The 19,935-nt window shown below is 50.4% G+C and overlaps 1 protein-coding gene across 2 annotated transcripts; it reads right to left on the bottom strand.

Annotated features, from left to right (window-relative positions):
* Positions 1–223: 223 nt before the first annotated feature.
* On the bottom strand, positions 224–16,198 carry ZC3HC1 (zinc finger C3HC-type containing 1). Of its 2 annotated transcripts, XM_038387208.2 has the most exons (10): positions 15,888–16,198; positions 15,000–15,111; positions 14,604–14,754; positions 12,557–12,640; positions 11,945–12,072; positions 10,227–10,384; positions 9,296–9,539; positions 3,293–3,499; positions 2,234–2,443; positions 224–852 (listed from the first exon to the last, which is right to left on the bottom strand). In XM_038387208.2, exons 1-10 carry the CDS (start codon positions 16,022–16,024, stop codon positions 784–786), a joined length of 1,500 nt encoding a protein of 499 aa, XP_038243136.1. In that variant the 5' UTR covers positions 16,025–16,198; the 3' UTR covers positions 224–783. The 2 variants fall into 2 exon arrangements, with proteins under 2 accessions (XP_038243136.1, XP_043355378.1); XM_043499443.1 differs by lacking the exon at positions 3,293–3,499.
* Between the last annotated feature and the right edge of the window lie 3,737 nt (positions 16,199–19,935).

Here is a 19,935-nt window from a genome sequence, read left to right as displayed (position 1 = left end):
GCCAGAGCTTCCGGCAAGACACCCCGCGCCTGGCGGTGGAGCAGGAAAGGTACTTGGGGAACTCCGCCCACCAGGGGTCTGCTGGCAGGGAATCAGGGGAGGTGTTGTGCCCATATGTGGGGAGCAGGGACCCCAGCAGAACAGAACTGTCTAACACTGCCCAGGCCTAAGGCTGCGTGTCACTGGTCAGCCCCACCCCCGAAAGGAAGGAGCGCCAGACAGCTGAGGAGGAAAAAAAAAAAAAAGTGAAAGATTTTATTACTACCTGTCACCACATCCCCAAGACAGCAGGGCCCTGGTGCATAGGCCCCTATATGGTGTGCAATGAGGGACAGGCCTCGGCCCCTCTGCTGCACTCACCAATGAAATGGACGTAATTCCTTGGCAGAAAAGATCCTCCCCGCATGGAGCCCACTCTGGTTGGAGGTGGGGGAAATGCAGACCCGGTGGGGGGCTATCCAAAGCCGGTGGCTCCGAGAGCTGCAGTGGCAGCTTGCAAGAAGGGTGTAGGCTTTGGCAAATGTGCCCGTATGCTCACCCGGGATTTCAAATCAAACTGCCGTGGGCTGTGGTTTACAGCCAGGACCGAGCATGGCCTTCACACCATGCTTTGGCCACTCCCAAAATTACCTGCATCCCCAGGGAAAGGGCTCCCGTTGCTCACCGGGCCTGGAGGAGCATCTCCAGGTGCTGCCTGGCAAGAAACTGCAAAGCAGCTCTAACCCAACCCAAAGTCCCATGCTGCCTGCCTGGCAGGTGTTCCCTGGCCAGGGCCAAGCGTCTTCAGGAGGAGCACGCGGCTTCCCACTGCCGGAATATCCGGAACACCTTGCAGGATTTTACCGAGAGGCTCTGTAACAAGAAGGAAACAAAGGGACAATCAGAAGTCAAGTCACTCCAGCAGGGAGTCGCACACCAATGGCCCAGCTGGGGGGTTCCCTGTAAAGCCAGAGGAGAGAGGACAGACCAAGAAAGTGGTACAGGACAGAACCACTGGTCCTTTCATCCAGGGACCAGGGTCACACTTGTACAGACACAAGCCCTTATTAGATAACCCATTTTACTGAAGGGGAAACTGAGGGATGGAATGGGGCAGTGATAGAGTCAGAGCCAGAAATAGAACTGAGATCTCCTGATTCCCAGGCCTGGCACTAATCTCCAGCCTATGCTTGTTCCATCAGCCTGATAAAGTATCTGTCAAACTCTAGGAGCTTTCAGAGGCTTGCCCAGACGACAGCTGGACAGACACCCAGCAATTCTGCCCATGACACAAATCGCTTGAATCTTCAAAGACAAATGCTGAAACCCCAACCCCCCACAAGCTAGAACAAAGGCCATTCTCCAGCATAAGCAGTTTGTCAGTTTTACTCCTCCCCGACGCCTCTCTTTTGGGGTAGCTCAGGCCAGTTTTGGCTAAGATAGAGGTAGTGATGTCAAAAATCAGGCTTATAATGGGAAGCTAGATTCAACCTTCTCTACAGAGACTATCATCTCTCCATAGCTATGCCGACAGTCCCTCTCTGACATGGTGGATTTGTATACGCAGGTGTGCTGCATATGGGGTTGCTATAAATATCTTCAGCACCTTCTACACTGTCCGGGCTCTGGTTTCACCTTCACTTTCCCCCTGGACAGACAGACTCACCCGATTCCATCTGTGTAAGTTACTAGCAGCTTCAGGCTTCTGCTAATTCTTTCCTTACAAAGCTGGGGCAGTTTGAGTCAGTGGGTTTGTGGAGGTGGAAAGTGGATGACGCTCCAGCTGCTTCTGAATGGGCAAGTAGACGCCAGCCAGCATGCGTCAGTCAGGGCTACTAGAATCAAAACCCTTTCTGGCGGATCAGAACCAAGCTGCCTCAAATTTTGTATGTAGGATCTCAGCCCAAAGTAGAATTTTAATGCCAAGTTTGGAGCAAACTGGAATAGGCCTTTGGGAGATTGGGGGCGGGGGGGTTCAAAGGTTGAGGTGGGTTTCAGTTTTGGGATCTCAATTCATAGAATATTAGGGTTGGAAGAGACCTCAGGAGGTCGTGTAGTCCAATCCCCTGCTCCCTTTGGGAGATCGGGGGGTTCAAAGATTGAGGTGGGTTTCAATTTTGGGATCTCAATTCATAAAATCATAGAAGATTAGGGTTGGAAGAGACCTCAGGAGGTCATCTAGTCCAATCCCCTGCTCAAAGCAAGACCAACCCCAACTAAATCATCCCAACCAGGGCTTTGCTAGAGCTCTCACCACAAGCTCTGCGTCAGCTGCTCTGTTTGATTTCCTGGCGGCCAGGAGAACATTCAGCACCACCCGCCAGCCAGGCTCCGCCTTCCCAGACGTCAGCTCCGATTGGTCGCTGGTGTCCTCTGAAACAGCCTTCTCCTGCACTGGGTTGACCCAAGGGCACCAGTCGCGGTGCTGAGAGCTGGGATCAAAGAAGCTTCTAGTGGGAGTGTCCTGCAGGGAGAGGAGTGACGACTTGTTTTAAAGAGACGTTATTAACAATAATACAGTCAGACACTGATTTAAAATCACCCCCAACTCCAACCTCCAAAGCCATGCTGGGGAGCCCTCTCCAGGGCAGCAGAGAACAGCAGACCACCACCACCTAGGACACGGGTGTCGTTCAGCTCCAGGGCTGTCTGGGGAAGGGCAGGTTCCACCCCACAGCCCGGGACTGTGCAGGTGGAAAGTATTTGATAACTGCCAGTGAAAGATGCACGTTCAGTGGACCCTGCAGCAGCCCTCTCAAATCTCCCATTCGTGCACCTGAGCACTGAGCTGGAGGGGCCGTCTTTAAGAGTGTTTCCGTGGCCCCTCTGTTGAGGGTTTAAGGGAGCAAATTCATTGCAATGATGGTGCTTTGATAAGGTGACACCTGTCCCACCAGCAAGGATACCACTCCATGACCCCGATTCGTTATACAAAGGCCACCAAGCAGCCACCAGAGGGAAGCGACTTCCCATCACAACCAGGCCTATCTGGATTAAAATCCACAACCTAGAGGTGTGAAAGGCCCCACATCCCATTATCTTCCTCCCAGTCCCGTCTGGGCCTGCAAAAGGATCTGACTTTGCCAGATTTGAGATGAGGCAAAAGGTCTAATTTCCCCAAGCTGGATAGAAAGATAGAAACTAACTGGAAGGGGTGGTGGTGATGTTCTCTCTGCTTCAGGGGATGTAGCCAGGACAGAGCAACACATGGAAGAGGAAGTCAGTTGCAAAGACATTGCCAGCAGCAAGGAAAACCTGACCTGGGTTCTTGAGAGAGTGGCAAATCCTCTCGGGCGAGTGGCCAGGCACTCACCGAACTACTGGAAGAGCAGAAGCGCGCCCGCTTGGCTCTCCTATGAGGGCTGGATGGCACCTCCACGCTGTCCCCCTGCCCCATGCTGCGGGTTACCGGGCGGCTCCTCATCGATGGACTTGCTGCCTCTGGCTCGGCCCGGTCCACGGGGCTCGAGCTATCCCAGCTCCGCATACGGGCTGTCACGGGGGATGGGCTCTTCTCGTGCTACCAGTGGGAAGGAGGGAGGGGAAAGTTAGCTCCTGATGGACAGCAGAGTTCCTATGGCCACCAGCACTTCCTCAGCTGCTGGAGGAAGGGACCTGCACTCGAAGCACAGGAGATCCTCGCACCTAGTACTACTCAGCCCCGCTCTAGAGCCTGGTTAGGTGCTGAAGGGAGCAGATCCGAGTGGCTGGCGCATCACTTACCTCTCTTCCCCAGTCCAACCGATCCATACACAGCCAGCCTTACCCAAGCGCAGCTTGACGCTTTCGGGGAGACCTTTGTTCTGAGAGCACGTTTGAAGGGCTGGCCCCCGACAACCAGCCTGAAAATACCCATGAGTGCGGGACGAAAGATGGCACAGGCCACTGCCCATAACAAACACTGCTTGCTGCCCCTCGCCGTCCACCTGCAAGGCCCTGCTGAGGCTTCCTGACCTCTGGTGCCAGCACCATTGCAGGAGAGGTGGAAGTGCTGCACTGAGCCTAGCTGTCATACTTCCTCCTCCACAGGAGGTGGCGCTGTGCCCGGGGTAAGGGTTTTAGCACTTTCGGCAGAGTCAACGCCCAATTAGTTTGCAGCGATGTGAGTGACTGATCCTAGGGCGTGCAACTGTAAAAATGCATCAAAATGCAACCACCCCCAGCCAGGAAATGAGCGTTTACATGGGCGCTACAGAACACCCTGGGATTTATTCCGCGCTCATCCCCAGGCATCTGAACGCAGCTAGCCTTCGGACTCCCTGAGCAAACGACAGTATTCGCATCCCCATTCCTCAAAAAACCCGCTGGGGCTCTCGAACAAAGGGGATTCTCTCCACCCTCTAGGCTTTGCCACAGCTACCTCGCCAATGGCCTGGATACAGCTTCAGTGCTATTCCCAAAGCAGGCAGACACAACTAGACATGCCCAGAACGAGCCTGCTCACTGAATTTTCAAGGGTAGCTCTTGGATGACGGACAGAGCGCACGTTGGGGCACTGGGGGCATTTTCCCCGACTCACTGTGAGATCTTGACCGCCCCAGAGAGGTCTATAAATAAAAACAGTCAGAGGCCAACATTTTTAAAAGCCGCATTGATGGAGGTGCCTTGATTTCGGAGACCTATGGGGGCGGATTCTCATTGGCGCTGAGCACCTACAGCTCTGAGTAAGTCACTGAGAGTGCTCAGTGCTTCGGCAAACCTGGCCTAAGATGCAGGCAACCGATGGCCACTTTGGAAAGTTTGGGCCGTAGAGAAAATTCCAGCCTGTGGGGCCCACAGTCAGGCACCTCCCACCGGCACTTTAAAAAGAGAGACAGAAGTCACCCCTTCCTCCTCTTCCCCAGTGGTCTCTCCCAGGGATCTGGCTTCAATCTGCATGGGTGAAAGGGACCGGTGCTCACAGCACACGATGCTCCCTGATTTATAATGAAATCCTTCAGTCCTGCTGTTTTTGCAGCTTCATCTCCCGTTACCCTGCAGCAGCAAAGCTGGGGCTGCTCTGTGCACTTGACCTAGATAAACTTGGCCTGGATAACGGCACCAAAGCTCCCTATCATGCCATCACACAAGAGAAGGATGAAAGGATGCAGGTCCCACAGGCCTGCAGGGGGTCGCCCTAGAAAAGCGGCGAGACTGGAAACATGGCAGTGCGACAGAGCCCAGGCTGGGGGAGAGCTGCCTAGTAGCCTTGAAGAGACTAATCCGACCCCGAGCGCAAAAGTGCCAGCGAATCAATAACCAGCTTAAAGAGATGCCTGGTGCTTGGGCATCTGAACCAGGTTCCATTGGAAAGAATGCTCATGTCTGCAGATCTGGATCAAACAAGGAGCCATCTTCACTGGGGGGGCAATGGCAAAAGGAGGCTGCCAGAGACTGTGTTGTAAATCAGAAATCCACTGCAAGTACCCACCTGGGACCAGATCCTGACCCCAGTTAAATTGGTGCAAATCTGGAGTAGCCGCAGGGCACGGTGCTGGATCCTGACGCAGGGAAGAAAGGTAAGCAGCAGGATACGGACCCTGGACTTCAGGAAAGCAGACTTTGACTCCCTCAGGGAACAGATGGCCAGGATCCCCTGGGGGACTAACATGAAAGGGAAGGGAGTCCAGGAGAGCTGGCTGTATTTCAAGGAATCCCTGTTGAGGTTACAGGGACAAACCATCCCGATGAGTCGAAAGAATAGTAAATATGGCAGGCGACCAGCTTGGCTTAATGGTGAAATCCTAGCGGATCTTAAACATAAAAAAGAAGCTTACAAGAAGTGGAAGGTTGGACATATGACCAGGGAAGAGTATAAAAATATTGCTCGGGCATGTAGGAAAGATATCAGGAGGGCCAAATCGCACCTGGAGCTGCAGCTAGCAAGAGATGTCAAGAGTGTGGGCCCCTTACTGAATGAGGGAGGCAAGCTAGTGACAGAGGATGTGGAAAAAGCTAATGTACTCAATGCTTTTTTTGCCTCTGTTTTCACTAACAAGGTCAGCTCCCAGACTGCTGTGCTGGGCATCACAAAATGGGGAAGAGATGGCCAGCCCTCTGTAGAGATAGAGGTGGTTAGGGACTATTTAGAAAAGCTGGACGTGCACAAGTCCATGGGGCCGGACGAATTGCATCCGAGAGTGCTGAGGGAATTGGCGGCTGTGATTGCAGAGCCCTTGGCCATTATCTTTGAAAACTCGTGGCGAACGGGGGAAGTCCCGGATGACTGGAAAAAGGCTAATGTAGTGCCCATCTTTAAAAAAGGGAAGAAGGAGGATCCTGGGAACTACAGGCCGGTCAGCCTCACCTCAGTCCCTGGAAAAATCATGGAGCAGGTCCTCAAAGAATCAATCCTGAAGCACTTAGAGGAGAGGAAAGTGATCAGGAACAGTCAGCATGGATTCACCAAGGGAAGGTCATGCCTGACTAATCTAATCGCCTTTTATGATGAGATTACTGGTTCTGTGGATGAAGGGAAAGCAGTGGATGTATTGTTTCTTGACTTTAGCAAAGCTTTTGACACGGTCTCCCACAGCATTCTTGTCAGCAAGTTAAGGAAGTATGGGCTGGATGAATGCACTATAAGGTGGGTAGAAAGCTGGCTAGATTGTCGGGCTCAACGGGTAGTGATCAATGGCTCCATGTCTAGTTGGCAGCCGGTGTCAAGTGGAGTGCCCCAGGGGTCGGTCCTGGGGCTCGTTTTGTTCAATATCTTCATAAATGATCTGGAGGATGGTGTGGATTGCACTCTCAGCAAATTTGCGGATGATACTAAACTGGGAGGAGTGGTAGATACGCTGGAGGGGAGGGATAGGATACAGAAGGACCTAGACAAATTGGAAGATTGGGCCAAAAGAAATCTAATGAGGTTCAATAAGGATAAGTGCAGGGTCCTGCACTTAGGATGGAAGAATCCAATGCACCGCTACAGACTAGGGACCGAATGGCTCGGCAGCAGTTCTGCGGAAAAGGACCTAGGGGTGACAGTGGACGAGAAGCTGGATATGAGTCAGCAGTGTGCCCTTGTTGCCAAGAAGGCCAATGGCATTTTGGGATGTATAAGTAGGGGCATAGCGAGCAGATCGAGGGACGTGATCGTTCCCCTCTATTCGACACTGGTGAGGCCTCATCTGGAGTACTGTGTCCAGTTTTGGGCCCCACACTACAAGAAGGATGTGGATAAATTGGAAAGAGTACAGCGAAGGGCAACAAAAATGATTAGGGGTCTAGAGCACATGACTTACGAGGAGAGGCTGAGGGAGCTGGGATTGTTTAGTCTGCAGAAGAGAAGAATGAGGGGGGATTTGATAGCTGCTTTCAACTACCTGAAAGGGGGTTTCAAAGAGGATGGCTCTAGACTGTTCTCAATGGTAGCAGATGACAGAACGAGGAGTAATGGTCTCAAGTTGCAATGGGGGAGGTTTAGATTGGATATTAGGAAAAACTTTTTCACTAAGAGGGTGGTGAAACACTGGAATGCGTTACCTAGGGAGGTGGTAGAATCTCCTTCCTTAGAGGTTTTTAAGGTCAGGCTTGACAAAGCCCTGGCTAGGATGATTTAACTGGGACTTGGTCCTGCTTTGAGCAGGGGGTTGGACTAGATGACCTTCTGGGGTCCCTTCCAACCCTGATATTCTATGATTCTATGATTCTATGATTAAGCAGCACGGGCTAGGTTTAGTTTCTGGAGTTGGGAGCCAGAGAAAACCATTGGGTTTTGTCCACGTTCAGTGGCCTCTTTAAAGAGTCCCCGGCACGTTCATCACAAGTGAGCCCAGCCTCTTGTCTAGCACAAGGGCCAGGACAGTGGCCATTTGGGGGATTTATCCTCTCAGCAAAATGCGTGAGTCCTACAGCCTCCCCGCATCAGCCATCCCCACCAGGTGGCACTTGGAGGCTGCTTTCCAGCAGGATTACAACAGTGCTAAAGGAAGTCCCTGCCTGGCCTTAAACTACCTGATCATGTTGCTTTAAGATTCCCAAGAGGGATGTTCTAATTTCAGATCTATGTAGGGAGATCCACCCCAGCAAACCACCTCGCTGGTGGAGGGCTGCCTGAGCTCTTTGCAGTCAGGGACCTGGCTTCAGTTGGCCAAAGCAGAGGGGGGTCACTAGAGTGTGATAAGCCCACTCCTCTTTTCTGCTGCAGCTGTCCCAACCCACCCAGCTCAGTGGCCATGAGCAGGACCCAAACCGAGATCCCATGAGTGGCAACACATGGGGCTGTCACTAGACCAGGGGCAGGCGAACTTTTTGGTCTGAAGGCCACATCAGGTTTCCGAAATTGTATGGAGGGTTGGTTGGGGAGGAGGGTTGGTTGGGGAGGCTATGTCCCCAAACAGCCAGGTGTGGCCTTACCCCATCCAATCTCTCCTGCTTCTCGCCCCGTCGGCCCCGCCGGGACTCCAACCCCATCCACCCTCCCTGTCCCCTGACTGCCCCCCGGAGTCCCCGCTCCGACTGCTCCCCGCCGCCCCATCTAACCCCTCCTCCCATTCCTGACTGCCCCCCCTCGCCCCATCTAACCCCTCCTCTCATTCCTGACTGCCCCCCCTGGACTCCTGCTCCATCCAACCACCCCTTCTCCCTGACTGCCCCCGGAACCCCTGCCCCTGACCACCCCATCCAACCCCCCACCCCAGGACCCCTGCCCCCATGCAATCCCCCTGTTCCCTGCCCTCTGACCCCTATCCACACCCCTCCCTCCCCTCCCCTCCCCCGACCACCACCTCGAACTCCCCTGCCCTCTATCCAACCCCCCCAGCTTCCTGCCTCCTTACCGCGCTGCCTGGTGCACCGGTGGCTGGCGACGCTACAGCCACGCCGCCCGGCTGGAGCCAGCCATGCCATGGCGCAGCACAGAGCACCGGGTCAGGCCGCGGCTCTGCACCTGTGCTGCCCGGCAAGAGCTCGCAGCCCCGCCACCCAGAGCATTGTGCCGGCGGCGCAGTGAGCTGAGTCTGCGGGGGAGGGGGAACAGCAGAGGAGGGGCCGGGGGCAGCCTCCCAGGCCAGGAGCTCAAGGGCCAGGCAGGAGGGTCCCGCAGGCCGTATGTGGCCCGTAGTTTGCCCAGCTCTGCACTAGACCGTCATGCTGGCCCAGACATTTTTCTCCTTCTCTAAGACGTATATCTCGCTCTATACAAACAGCACGTCTGAAGCTGGGATAGTAAATACACTGCCATGAAGACCTTTGATACACATTGCAATCACAGGTCTTTTCACAAGGCCACAGGGCTTCAGGGCACACTGATTTTCTAGTTGTCTCCATCTCTCTCCAAACCTCCTTCCCAGAGAAACCTGGAGGGACCTCTCCGACTGACAGAGGTGAAGCTTACCTGCTCCGAGCCTGGAGGAAACGTCGTGTCCTGGCTCCTCGTGATCATCCTGCGAGGAGACGTGGGCACCAGTGGGGCTCGGTCAGTGCGTGCCTCTGTGGGCGTGGTGGGAGTGCTGCCGAGTCCAAAGGAAGAGTCCAACTCGAGCAAAGAAGACTCAATCTGATGGAAACCCCACAGCCCCACCTTCCTCATGCAGCGGGAACACGTGATCACCGGGAGGTGCATGGACCCTGATGTAGGGCTGTGGGTTGGAGGCAAGGTAGAGCGGGGTGAGGAGAGAAAGTCAGGAACAAATCTAGGCACTCCCTCAAAATGGATACTGATTTTTAGATCAAACAGCTGTATTTGATAGACTAAACATTTAGTTCAGTGTTCTCCAAACTTCTGAAAGCTGAGCTCCCACTTCTGGGAAACCAATCGCACACCCCCGCCATGCGTTGTTAAAAGCCTATACATTTTAATCTATACACCAACTAGCACACACACCTCAGTTAGCTCTTTGCATGGTCCTTCCTTTCCTTTCTTTCATGCTTTGATGAGCAGTGAAATAATCAATAGTGTTGACGTTTATTTGAAATATCATCATTGGCATCTAAGTTAACGGGGCAGTTGACAGCTCAGAGCTATTGTTTCAGGCTCTCTGCAAACTCAGGCAGATGTCTATCTCTGCATCAGTTACTTCACTTCATTGTTTTGGGGGTTTTCTTTGCAACCATAGCAGCTAGAGGATGACACTTGTTAAACATTGGAAGCTCAGGCCCTGGAGAGGCAATATTGGAGAGGACAGTCCTTTGTGTTCCAGCCCCCTCAGTTTCTGACAGATTTCATAGCAAATTACAGCAAAGTGCTACCTACATTTTGAAGCACGTGTATGATATTTACAAACAGCATTTTAGCTTTCACCATCAGATATTAGTCACATACTGACCTGTAAGCCCAGCCACAGAGGGCCAGGATGCAGGCGGGGACATGTACTTGAAAGATGTCAGAGCCCAATTTCATTGGTGTTTTCTCCCCTTCAGTTTTGCATTCGAGTTCCTCCTCGATCAGATGCAGGAGGAGGCTGATTTTATCTTCTGTCAAGGACTGCAGAGGACACATGACTCAGACACGGTCTGGGCGGGTCACGAGCCATGCTTGTGCTCCCTCAAACAGAATTCCAATACATGGGGCACACTTGGAGCAAAGACCATCTCTATTTGTACTTTACCTGGCATATTGGGGCTCTGATTTCAGTACTACTGTACTATAAATAAATGATTATAATGTTGCAATCAGGAAAGTGGCTATGGAAAAAATGTCATCTTCTTACTCCTCAGATGGGTTCCCTGAGTGTTTCCAGAATCAGAGCGGCAGACATTAGCGATCATTGTAAGTTTCTACTCCTGTTAGCTCTTCAGAGCCAACACAGAGAGGGGGATGGAGTCCATCCTGTCTCATGCACGATCAACAGAATCATCAACAAAGTTCTGATCGCCAGACTAACCTCCACCCCCCCAGAAGGCTGCACAGGTGAAATGGAAAGCGGAACATGGTCTGCAGAATCTTCGTAACTGGCGATGATGCAAGAGCCAGAATGAACCTAGCTTGACTCTCAGATCCCAAAGGGCAGGGGCAGTGTGTGTAAACTGAGTACATTGATGGGGAATTGCTGAGACACAATGAGGAAGGAGCCCCAGGGTCCCATTGTCACGGAGGCCCTTTGCAGAACAGAGCATTAGAAAGGGAACAGATGGGATACAGAAATGTGTTCATTGCCCACTGCCTATGTCCCTTTGGATTTTAAGCCTAAGCCAATATATATGCTATCCATGGAGGTAGCTAAGTCAACCATCTCCACTGTTATTCCTTTCCACCCAACTGATGAACCCTTGGTTCCAGCAAATAAGTTCCACCCTGGTGTCATACTGAGAGACAACCAAACACCTGACTATAGCAATGGGCCTTAGTACATGGCTGATGGGCACTAGACCCAGTGCTCTGGGCAAACATTAGAAGATGAGAGTTTATAGGCTGCTACTTTCTGTTTGCTCTATCTTACAATCTCCGTGCAGCTGACAGGACTGGTGGCTACTTCGCACTCAAGACACCTCACTGATTCATGCAAGTAACTGTTATTGAGGTGAGGGTCTGCTGGTAGGCCCGGCTTCCTTCCCTCTGCAGCTAAGAGCATGCTGTACAAAAGGGAGGCCACGGCCTCCTTCCAATGAAGCATTTCCACATGGAGCAGTAGGAACCTGAGGCTGCTGACATCTTTATGCACATTTGCAACATTGTGACACATAAACTTTCAAAGCCTCCCCAAACTGTGCAATTAGTGGACACAACTTTTAAAACCATCTTGAAAAAACGTGAGGAAATTCCACACCAAAACCTTTGTTAGGAGAAGATTGCGGTTGCAAAATTAAGCGCTCAAATATCAGCGAACACCTCGGGTTACCCATGCAGGCTATTAAAACTGGAGGATGATGCATAAGCAAGGGACAGAGCTAAGGTCACCCAGGCAACTCTCAATTTTAGCCTTTCTTGGCTTCTGAGGTCTCAACCTTAATGACATTTTTATATGGATTTATATAATGCCAGCATGCCAGGCACCTTCATCTAACCCCTGCCCCACCTTTCTCGCAATGGTGATCGCAAACTCACCATATTTTTCAGATCCTCTGGTTTCAGAGAGGGCAGCTGAAGTTCTAGCTGACACAGGCTTTGAAAGCGATCCAGGAAGTCACTGACAAGGGCTATGGGCTCGCCGACCAGTAAAATGGCAAAGCGATCTATTGGGAAGCAAGAAGCAGGAGGCTTCAGTTTCGATGCAGATCCCTGCACTCTCGTCATTTCAGACAGACAGACAGACAGACGAGGAATCAGTGATGCCAAATTAAAAATAAGGGTCTTCCTGCCATTAGAAGGCCAAGCACAAAAAGGAGCATGGACCTCTATTTTGTTCTTTTTCAGGTCACCTTTAAGCCTGATCCATTGCTGAAACGTGGCTCAACTTCCTAGTGAAGTGAGAGCTTTAAAAAAGATAAATTCTCTAACCCCTTTACAAATGCCCTAAGTCCTGCAATCCCCTCCACATCCCGATTACAGTTTAACAGTTATCTCTCTCTGTAAAAAGGGATTGTAACAACCTTGAAGGTAGGTGCTATTGAAGGCAATGCTATGAGAAGGCCAATACAAAAGGAGAGGGGAGAAAGGAAAGGAAGAAAGAGAACACATTCTTGGACTGTTGCCCAGATTGGACTTAGTGACACCTACCTGGGCAGGGGCTGTCGGGCCAGAAACAGAACTTCTCATGGGCCGTACACAAAGCTTTCTTCAGCTCCGCACACCTCTCCTTGTCTGAAAGGCAAACAGCACTGAAATTTAGGTAGCTGCGGAATAATCTTCCACAGGAAGCGTGTTGGATGTTTCAATCTAGTTGGAAAAAGCTCAGGAGAAGAGGGATGGCTGGACGACAGCTACAGGGTGTCTGTAGCTCTAACGTTTAGGGTGCTGTCATTTTGATTGATATTTGCATACAAATCTGGACTGCAGAAACCCTGAAAAGTTACTTACTGCTGATGTTAACATCTCATCTTAAACCACCTCCTGTTCCCTTCCCCATGTCCTATAGCAGGACCCCATCCCGTTGGGGACAGACTGCCTCATACTCTCTGCCCCACCAGCTCTTCTTCCCTGCAGATAACTTTACTGGGTCGCACACTCATTTCTCCCTGCCTTGTCTTACCTTCGGACTTGCTATCTCTTCCCACACTGGTTAATGCTCTGAGGGAGCAGTCAGGAACCAGCAGCAATGGGAAGCAGGGCAGGTTACGAGAGACAGAAGGGGCCATTCTCAGCCAGGCTAAACCTATTCCATCTCCCTGCAGCCACAAACCCTCCCTCTCCCTTAGCACATTACTCCGAAGTGCTCATCATGAAACTGTAGGAGTTTGCCAATGTCCACGTGATGGGGACTTGGAAATTAAAAACTTGGCTAAGGGTAAATTTAAATTCTCCTTTTAAGTTGATCAACCCTGCCCCACAGCCCCTAGAACCAAATCATTTAGTAGTAAAATGAAAAAATTCTACCCTGTGCTTTGATCACCTCAGGTTACACAGATTGTAAACTCTATGGGGCAGGGACCATCTGTTTGTTCTATGTTTGTACAGCATCTAGCACAGTTGGATATGCTATAGTAATACAAAAGAATACGTGATTCTAGGTAGGTATTATTCTCAATACATTAATTTGACCAGTAGCTATTTAAAGTGACTATTTAATTAACAAGGAAGGGTCAACAGTCTGAATGAAAGTGAAAAAAACAAAAGGGCCTAAAAGAGAGACATGATAAAACACAACCATAAATTGCCTCAATCAGACATTGTTATTAATCCAAGTGTTATGTGTTATGCAAACAATTATATGCCCCCTAATGAACATGCAAATAACAAGACCAGTTACTTATTTAAAGCAAAGTGATATGAATAGATAAGTTTTTGTTATTTATCACACGCTGATGTATTCATCTCCATAGTAGACACAAAAAGGAGAGAGAATCACTGGCCGGAAGCGTTTGCTTGACCAAAAGAAGCAGAAAGCTCCAGTTTCAATTGTGGGTGTAGGTTAATATGGTCTCAGGGCAAAGGAATGTACAGGGAAGGAGAGCAAGTTAAAGGGTGGTGAAACCATCGTACTACAAGGCTAAGGGAAAAACTTGAGATTGGTTGCTAGACTAGAAAAAACAACATAAAGTGAACATAACAGGTAGAGAGAGTTTAACTGCTAAGAATTCCCCATAAATTCTTTGTTACAAAGGAAATGCCAGACTGGCTCAGAGCAGTGGCCCATTATTATTTGTATTGCCATAGCATCTAGGAGCCCGAGGCATGGACCAGGATACTTTTGTGTTAGGCGCTGTCCAAGCACAGAACAAAAAGATAGTCCCTGCAGTGGGCAGTACCAGCTGCTTCAGGAGATGGTGCAAGAAACCCTGCCATAGGCACTTATGGAATAACCTGCCCCCAGGGAAATCTCTTCCCAGTCCCTTGTAGTAGAGCTCAGTTGATGCCCTAAAGCAGGAGGTTTTATGATCTTTAAAACCCAAGGGTGTTTTTAAACTTGGGTGCATGAACTTAAACCTGCTAAACAAGTGGCTCCATTTTCAGAGCTACCGAATACCCCCAGCTTCTATTGAAAATACCAAATGTAAATGCCCAAGTATGAATTTAGGGGCCTGCTCTAAGTACTTTGATGTGAAATCTTTAATTTTATTTTCAGATTAGGAACTGATCATCTGTATGGAGAGACTGTTGTACGTACACTTGTTGAAGTCAAATGCCAGCTGCAAACTTGCACAAAGGAAGGCCTGGCAGCTGGAGCACTTCAGCATGTCACTCTCTATATTGGTCCATCCATATTTGGCACATATCAGGGGGGACAGGTCATGAGGTTTGCCTGCCCACTTCAAAGAGTGCTCATGTTAAGGACAACAATACAGAGACATCATAACTGTATTCAGCTAAATACTTGGGCCAACCAAACAATTCACCTGGGTCTTTACTGAAGGACACCTTTTCCACCTTTTAAGAAATGGAGTGGCTGGGTGAAGAGACACGTATGGGGGTTGACTGCCATGAGAAATTCAGGGTTGGTTTTTGAGGGGAGTGTAGGGGAGGTCAGCTTTTGACACAGAAAGCTCAGCACCAAAAAGGATATAGTAAACGTTTCTACTCTGCTGAAAAAGGCTTCTTTACTAGTTGTCTCCAAAGGAAGAGCATCTGTTTGTGAAGATCCATTAGTTGATTCTGACAAGGCAGATGTGTCCTTTCTAAAATAAAGCAACAGGTCAGCAAGCAAAGTCCCTTTGCCCTCTGTGTAAAGATTTCATTAATGTTCTAGAAAAATGCATATTACAGCAATGAGTCCACAACACCTCTACCAATCTCACCCTTCAAGTTTAACCTCAAAACAAATTTCTTCCAAAAGCCCTACAAACCCTAGATTCTAAGAAGCGTTAACAAAACAAAGGCCAATTAAGTGGAACAAAGATGTACACTAAACATCAGCCCTCAATCTCCTGACACTGATCAGTAACAGCTGGTGACATGCCTGTGCTATGAGGGGTCCCCCACCTCTTTTCCAAATCTGGTGAAGTAAGATGGAAAACTGATACTAAATCTGAGAAAACTTTGCGATGAAGCAGCACGATTCTGTGGCTTAAGTTGCAGCAAGGGAGGTTTAGGTTGGACACCAGGAAAATCTTTCCAACTATCAGGATAGTTAAGCACAGGCACAAATTGCCTTCGGCCAGGCAAATAAGAGGCCCAGACTACAACGCTCCTAAAGCCTCTGCCAGGTTCATCGCCCCCCCGCCCCGGATCGTGAGGGACTGGACCACCCGGGGGCCCGCGCTCCAGCCCGGCTCGAAAGGGACACCTCGCCTGTCTGGGCCCATGTGGCCGTAACGGTGCCCACGCTGGTGGCCTGGCTGACCCCGTGTGGGGCGGCTGCTGCCCCCGCCACTGGGCCCAACGCAGGTGCCACGGGGGGAGGAACCGGGGGCAGCTGTTATGTGTGTCCCCCCCCCCCCAGATCCCCGCTCACCCCTCCGGGCAGGCCTCCTCCGGGGCGATCCCCCCGTCTATCAGCTCCCGGATCTTCTGGGGGGTGACGGCTGGGGACTTCGGTTTGCCCCCCGGCCCCTCCTCGCTCTCCGGGGCGGCAGCGCTGGGCGCCGCCATCTTGGTCCCGCACTGTGTAATCCTCCCCCGCGGAGGAGGGAAACAAGGCGCCGGGGAACTCCCGTTCCGGCCCCACACGGAGGGCGCCCCAGGGCCCTCTCATCTCCACCCCTACCCCCGGATTAAGGGGAGTCGCCTCCCCGGGCGGCCACTGAGCCAGATCCTCCCTCCCCCTTGCCTAGGGTGACCAGATGTCCCGAAGTTATAGGGACAGTCCTGATATTTGGGGCTTTGTCTGACATAGGCAGCTATTACCCCCCACCCCCCTCCCGATTTTTCACACTTGCTGTCTGGTCACCCTACCCTTGCCACAGGGGGAAGCCTCCAAATCCATCCCCACCACAAGGAGCCTCCCTGAAAAGGAGACAGGGCTTGGGAGGAGCATAAGGGGAGTAAAGAGGAGGGTGCGTCTACACGGCCGGCGCTAGAGCGGGGAGTGAGGGTTACTGAGGGTCCGTCTACACTGCCGGCGCTAGAGCGGGGAGTGAGGGTTACTGAGGGTCCGTCTACACTGCCGGCGCTAGAGCGGGGAGTGAGGGTTACTGAGGGTCCGTCTACACTGCCGGCGCTAGAGCGGGGAGTGAGGGTTACTGAGGGTCCGTCTACAGTGCCGGCGCTAGAGCGGGGAGTGAGGGTTACTGAGGGTCCGTCTACAGTGCCGGCGCTAGAGCGGGGAGTGAGGGTTACTGAGGGTGTGTCTATACTGCGGGTGCTACAGGGGGAGCGAGGGTTACTGGCACTGCAGTGGTACAGCTGCACTGCTATAGCGCTGTAGTGTAGACACTACGGCGATGGAAAAGGAGTTTTTCCATTGCTGTAATACATCCACCCCTGAGAGGTGGTAGTTAAATCAATGGAAGAATTCTTCCATTAACCTATTTGCATCTACAGTTGTATTAGGTCAACCTAACTATGACGCACCGTGCGTGAGATGTTTTACAGCCCTGAGCAATGCAGCTAAGTCAACTTAAGTTTCAGGTGTAGACCAGGCCTTAGAGTCACCTGTACCTCTAGGGACAGGAGGCAACCTGTTTCTCCCACTGCTGTCTGTCCGGAGCAAGATGTCTGACTCCACCATAAATTGTCTCCATGACAGCAGCATCCTTTTTGATAGGTCATCCTGTGTCCTCCATGCCTTCTCTTCCCTCCAGATGAGATCCAATCTAAGATGCACCTGGTGCTTTTGCCCCAGGGTAACCTGATGACAGGCCCAAACCACTGTAGCCATCTCTGTCTAATTACTGATTCCACAATCTACTGACCTGCTCTGCACAACACTTCCACATTAATTACACAATCTCTCTAATGGATTCCCAACATTCTAGACCCACAAAGGAGTTTTGGTTCCTAAGTTCCATTGAGATCAGTCCATAGCTCTTCTTCAGATCTGGGTTGGTCCAATAAAAGATATTACCTCACCTACCTTGTCTCTCTCATTGAAATTGGTGGTACTAAGGAGCCTAAATACCTTTGTGGATTTGAGCCGAAGCCCGTAAAATCTCCTCCTGCTTCCTGGCCCTCTTCTTTTGTGGGAAGATCGCTCCCCTTACTTGTGATTAAGGGAGAAATCCCCAGATCCCCTCAATCCCAGTATTGCTGACCCCAAATCATGACTCAGGCCCCAAAAACTCATGAGTTTTAAAAACGATAATACATGTTGGATTCGTTTCATTTGCCTTCTGGTTTCCGAGTTTTTAGGCATCAGATTTTCAAGCTTTTCCCTGCAATCACAAATGCTAAAAACTTAAAATTTTAAAAAGAGTATTGGATAGTTGCATGTTTCCAGGAGCTAGGTGTTTAACACAAACAGCAACTATCATGAGACTCCCAATACAATCAGAGGAGTTTGTGACACTTTGGAACTTTGAGGCATTCAAAATCCAAACCTGGATTCTAATTTTGCACAATCCCAATTTCCTGAACCAAAACTAGATCCAACTGTCACTGACTTTGGGGAATTGGAATCCTGGACACACAGCCAATTTATTTATTTGTTTGTTTGTTTGTTAGGCTTTTAAGCCCATTTCTGCTGTCAGTGAAAGAAATTTGCAAATATCCGCTCAACTGTTTTAGCCTTCCTTCATTCAAATGGTCTAGACAGAGTATCCCTGGAATACAGGTTTCAGAGTAGCAGCCGTGTACAGTGTGACCAGAGTCAACTTTGTGTGGGAGCTGAGCTCTATGCAGACTGAGATGGATAGAACTAGGCAGATTTTAAATGTCACTCAGTGAAATACATGACAAAGATCCTTCCCCAACAGAAAGAAAGAATGTTGAAAACTCTCTTAAATAGATAAATAAATAAATGCTTTCAGAGCTTGATCCATTCATTGTGATATTTTATTGCTGATGTAGCAGCACTGGTGCGTTGTTGTGCCTTATGGTCTTGTTAGAAGATACTGTCCCTGACCTGAAGAGCAGCAATCTAAGGCCCAGATTTTACAATGACCTCAGAAAGGTTGGACTTCTGACATGTACATGGAACCCCTTTGACTTCAGTGCGGCTTTGTGGAGGGGTATGGGTCTACCAGCATGGAGATCCTCACAGGATCAGGGCCTATAAAGATAGATAATACAGCAATGTGGGCATCGAATAGAGGCAACTGAAGGATAGAGGTGTTGAGTTGCTATGACAATGAGTGCTGCACAAACGCATTGCTAGATTAGATTAGCTAGGCAGGCAAGGAAGGAGGAGAGATGCTGCCAGATGCTGATGCTTTCAAATCCCAGGAAGTTGAGAGCATTCAGTGCTTGGCAAGGGCTGTTCACTGCTAGCATCACAGCCATTACTGCCCCAGGGATTCGGTTTCTAGGAAAAGACCAGCAGTAGGAACAGAATCTTGTATCTGCGGTAACTCGCTACCCTAGGATATCATTGAGGCCAGGAAACTAGTTGGATTCAGAAAAGCATTAGACATTTATATGAATAACATCACAGTTGTGTAAGAAAGGATAACAGTATATAAAGGATGTAAACACTGAATCTTCATGGCATAAGTCAACTACTAATGAAAAGATCAGGAAGAAGCTTCCCATATGGGCATTTGATTGCTTAAAGGTCAATTATAGGGGTTTTACACTTTCCTCTAGAGCATCTGATGCTGGCTGCTATGAGATACAGGAGACCAGATACAGCTGTGTGACTAATGTATTGCAGGTATTTGCAATATTTTTCTCTTCCCTCTCCCAGGGAATAATTATTAGTGAATAATTTTTTCCATCGTTCGATCAGCTCTAATATGGCAACTACAATTAATAATTATTTTATTTTTTATTATTTGCATTGTCGTAGCCCCTAGGAGCCCCAGTCATGGATGAGGGCCCCATTGTGCTAGGCACTGTACAAACTCAGAACACAAAGATTGATCAGGCTGCTGCTATGATCAGACCTATATTAGGCCTACACAGAGTGTGACATTATGTACGAATAATAACCACCAGTGGTACGGTGGCTTCCCTCTGTTCAACAACCGGCACAAGGCAGGAGGGAACCCAGTGAATGCTGCTAACAGTGCTTGGTGTGGGGCATGCCCCCCTGCCTTAGCACCCTGGCTCTCCAAGATAGATACCAGCCCTACAGCTGAAGACAAGGTTCTACAGTTGGTGATCATTCAGGAGTCGGCTGCCGATTGCTCCTGCCTGATTCCGGACTGGAGCCCGGAGGACAAGAAAGAGTCGAGCGGGGCGGTTCGAGGACCTCGGTTATCAATTGCTCAGGGCTCTCTGTGCCCCGCTCTTTGGAGACGGTCCTCGCTTTCTCGGCCACCTGCCAAGACGCCCGTCTCCTATTGGTTCCGGCTATTGAAGGCCGCTGCTGATTGGCCTCTCCGTGGGCGCAAGCGAGCGAAGCCCTTCCATCCTCCCCCGGCGGAGGAGGGAGCGGGCTGGGGGCGGAGTCCGAGCGGCGCGGG

The sequence above is a fragment of the Dermochelys coriacea genome, chromosome 1, assembly GCF_009764565.3.
Source record: "Dermochelys coriacea isolate rDerCor1 chromosome 1, rDerCor1.pri.v4, whole genome shotgun sequence".
Lineage (NCBI taxonomy): Eukaryota > Metazoa > Chordata > Testudines > Dermochelyidae > Dermochelys > Dermochelys coriacea.
This window is presented reverse-complemented; position numbering and strand designations above follow the sequence as displayed.

Bases quoted from the DNA above. Each gene is read 5' to 3' on its own strand.
- ZC3HC1 (XM_038387208.2), bottom strand. From the start codon at position 16,024: ATGGCGGCGCCCAGCGCTGCCGCCCCGGAGAGCGAGGAGGGGCCGGGG. The intron at 10,385-11,944 runs GTGAGTTTGCGA...TGTCCTCTGCAG, and splicing joins CAGAGGATCTGAAAAATATG to TCCTTGACAGAAGATAAAAT. The intron at 2,444-3,292 runs GTGAGTGCCTGG...CTCTCCCTGCAG, and splicing joins TCTGCTCTTCCAGTAGTTCG to GACACTCCCACTAGAAGCTT.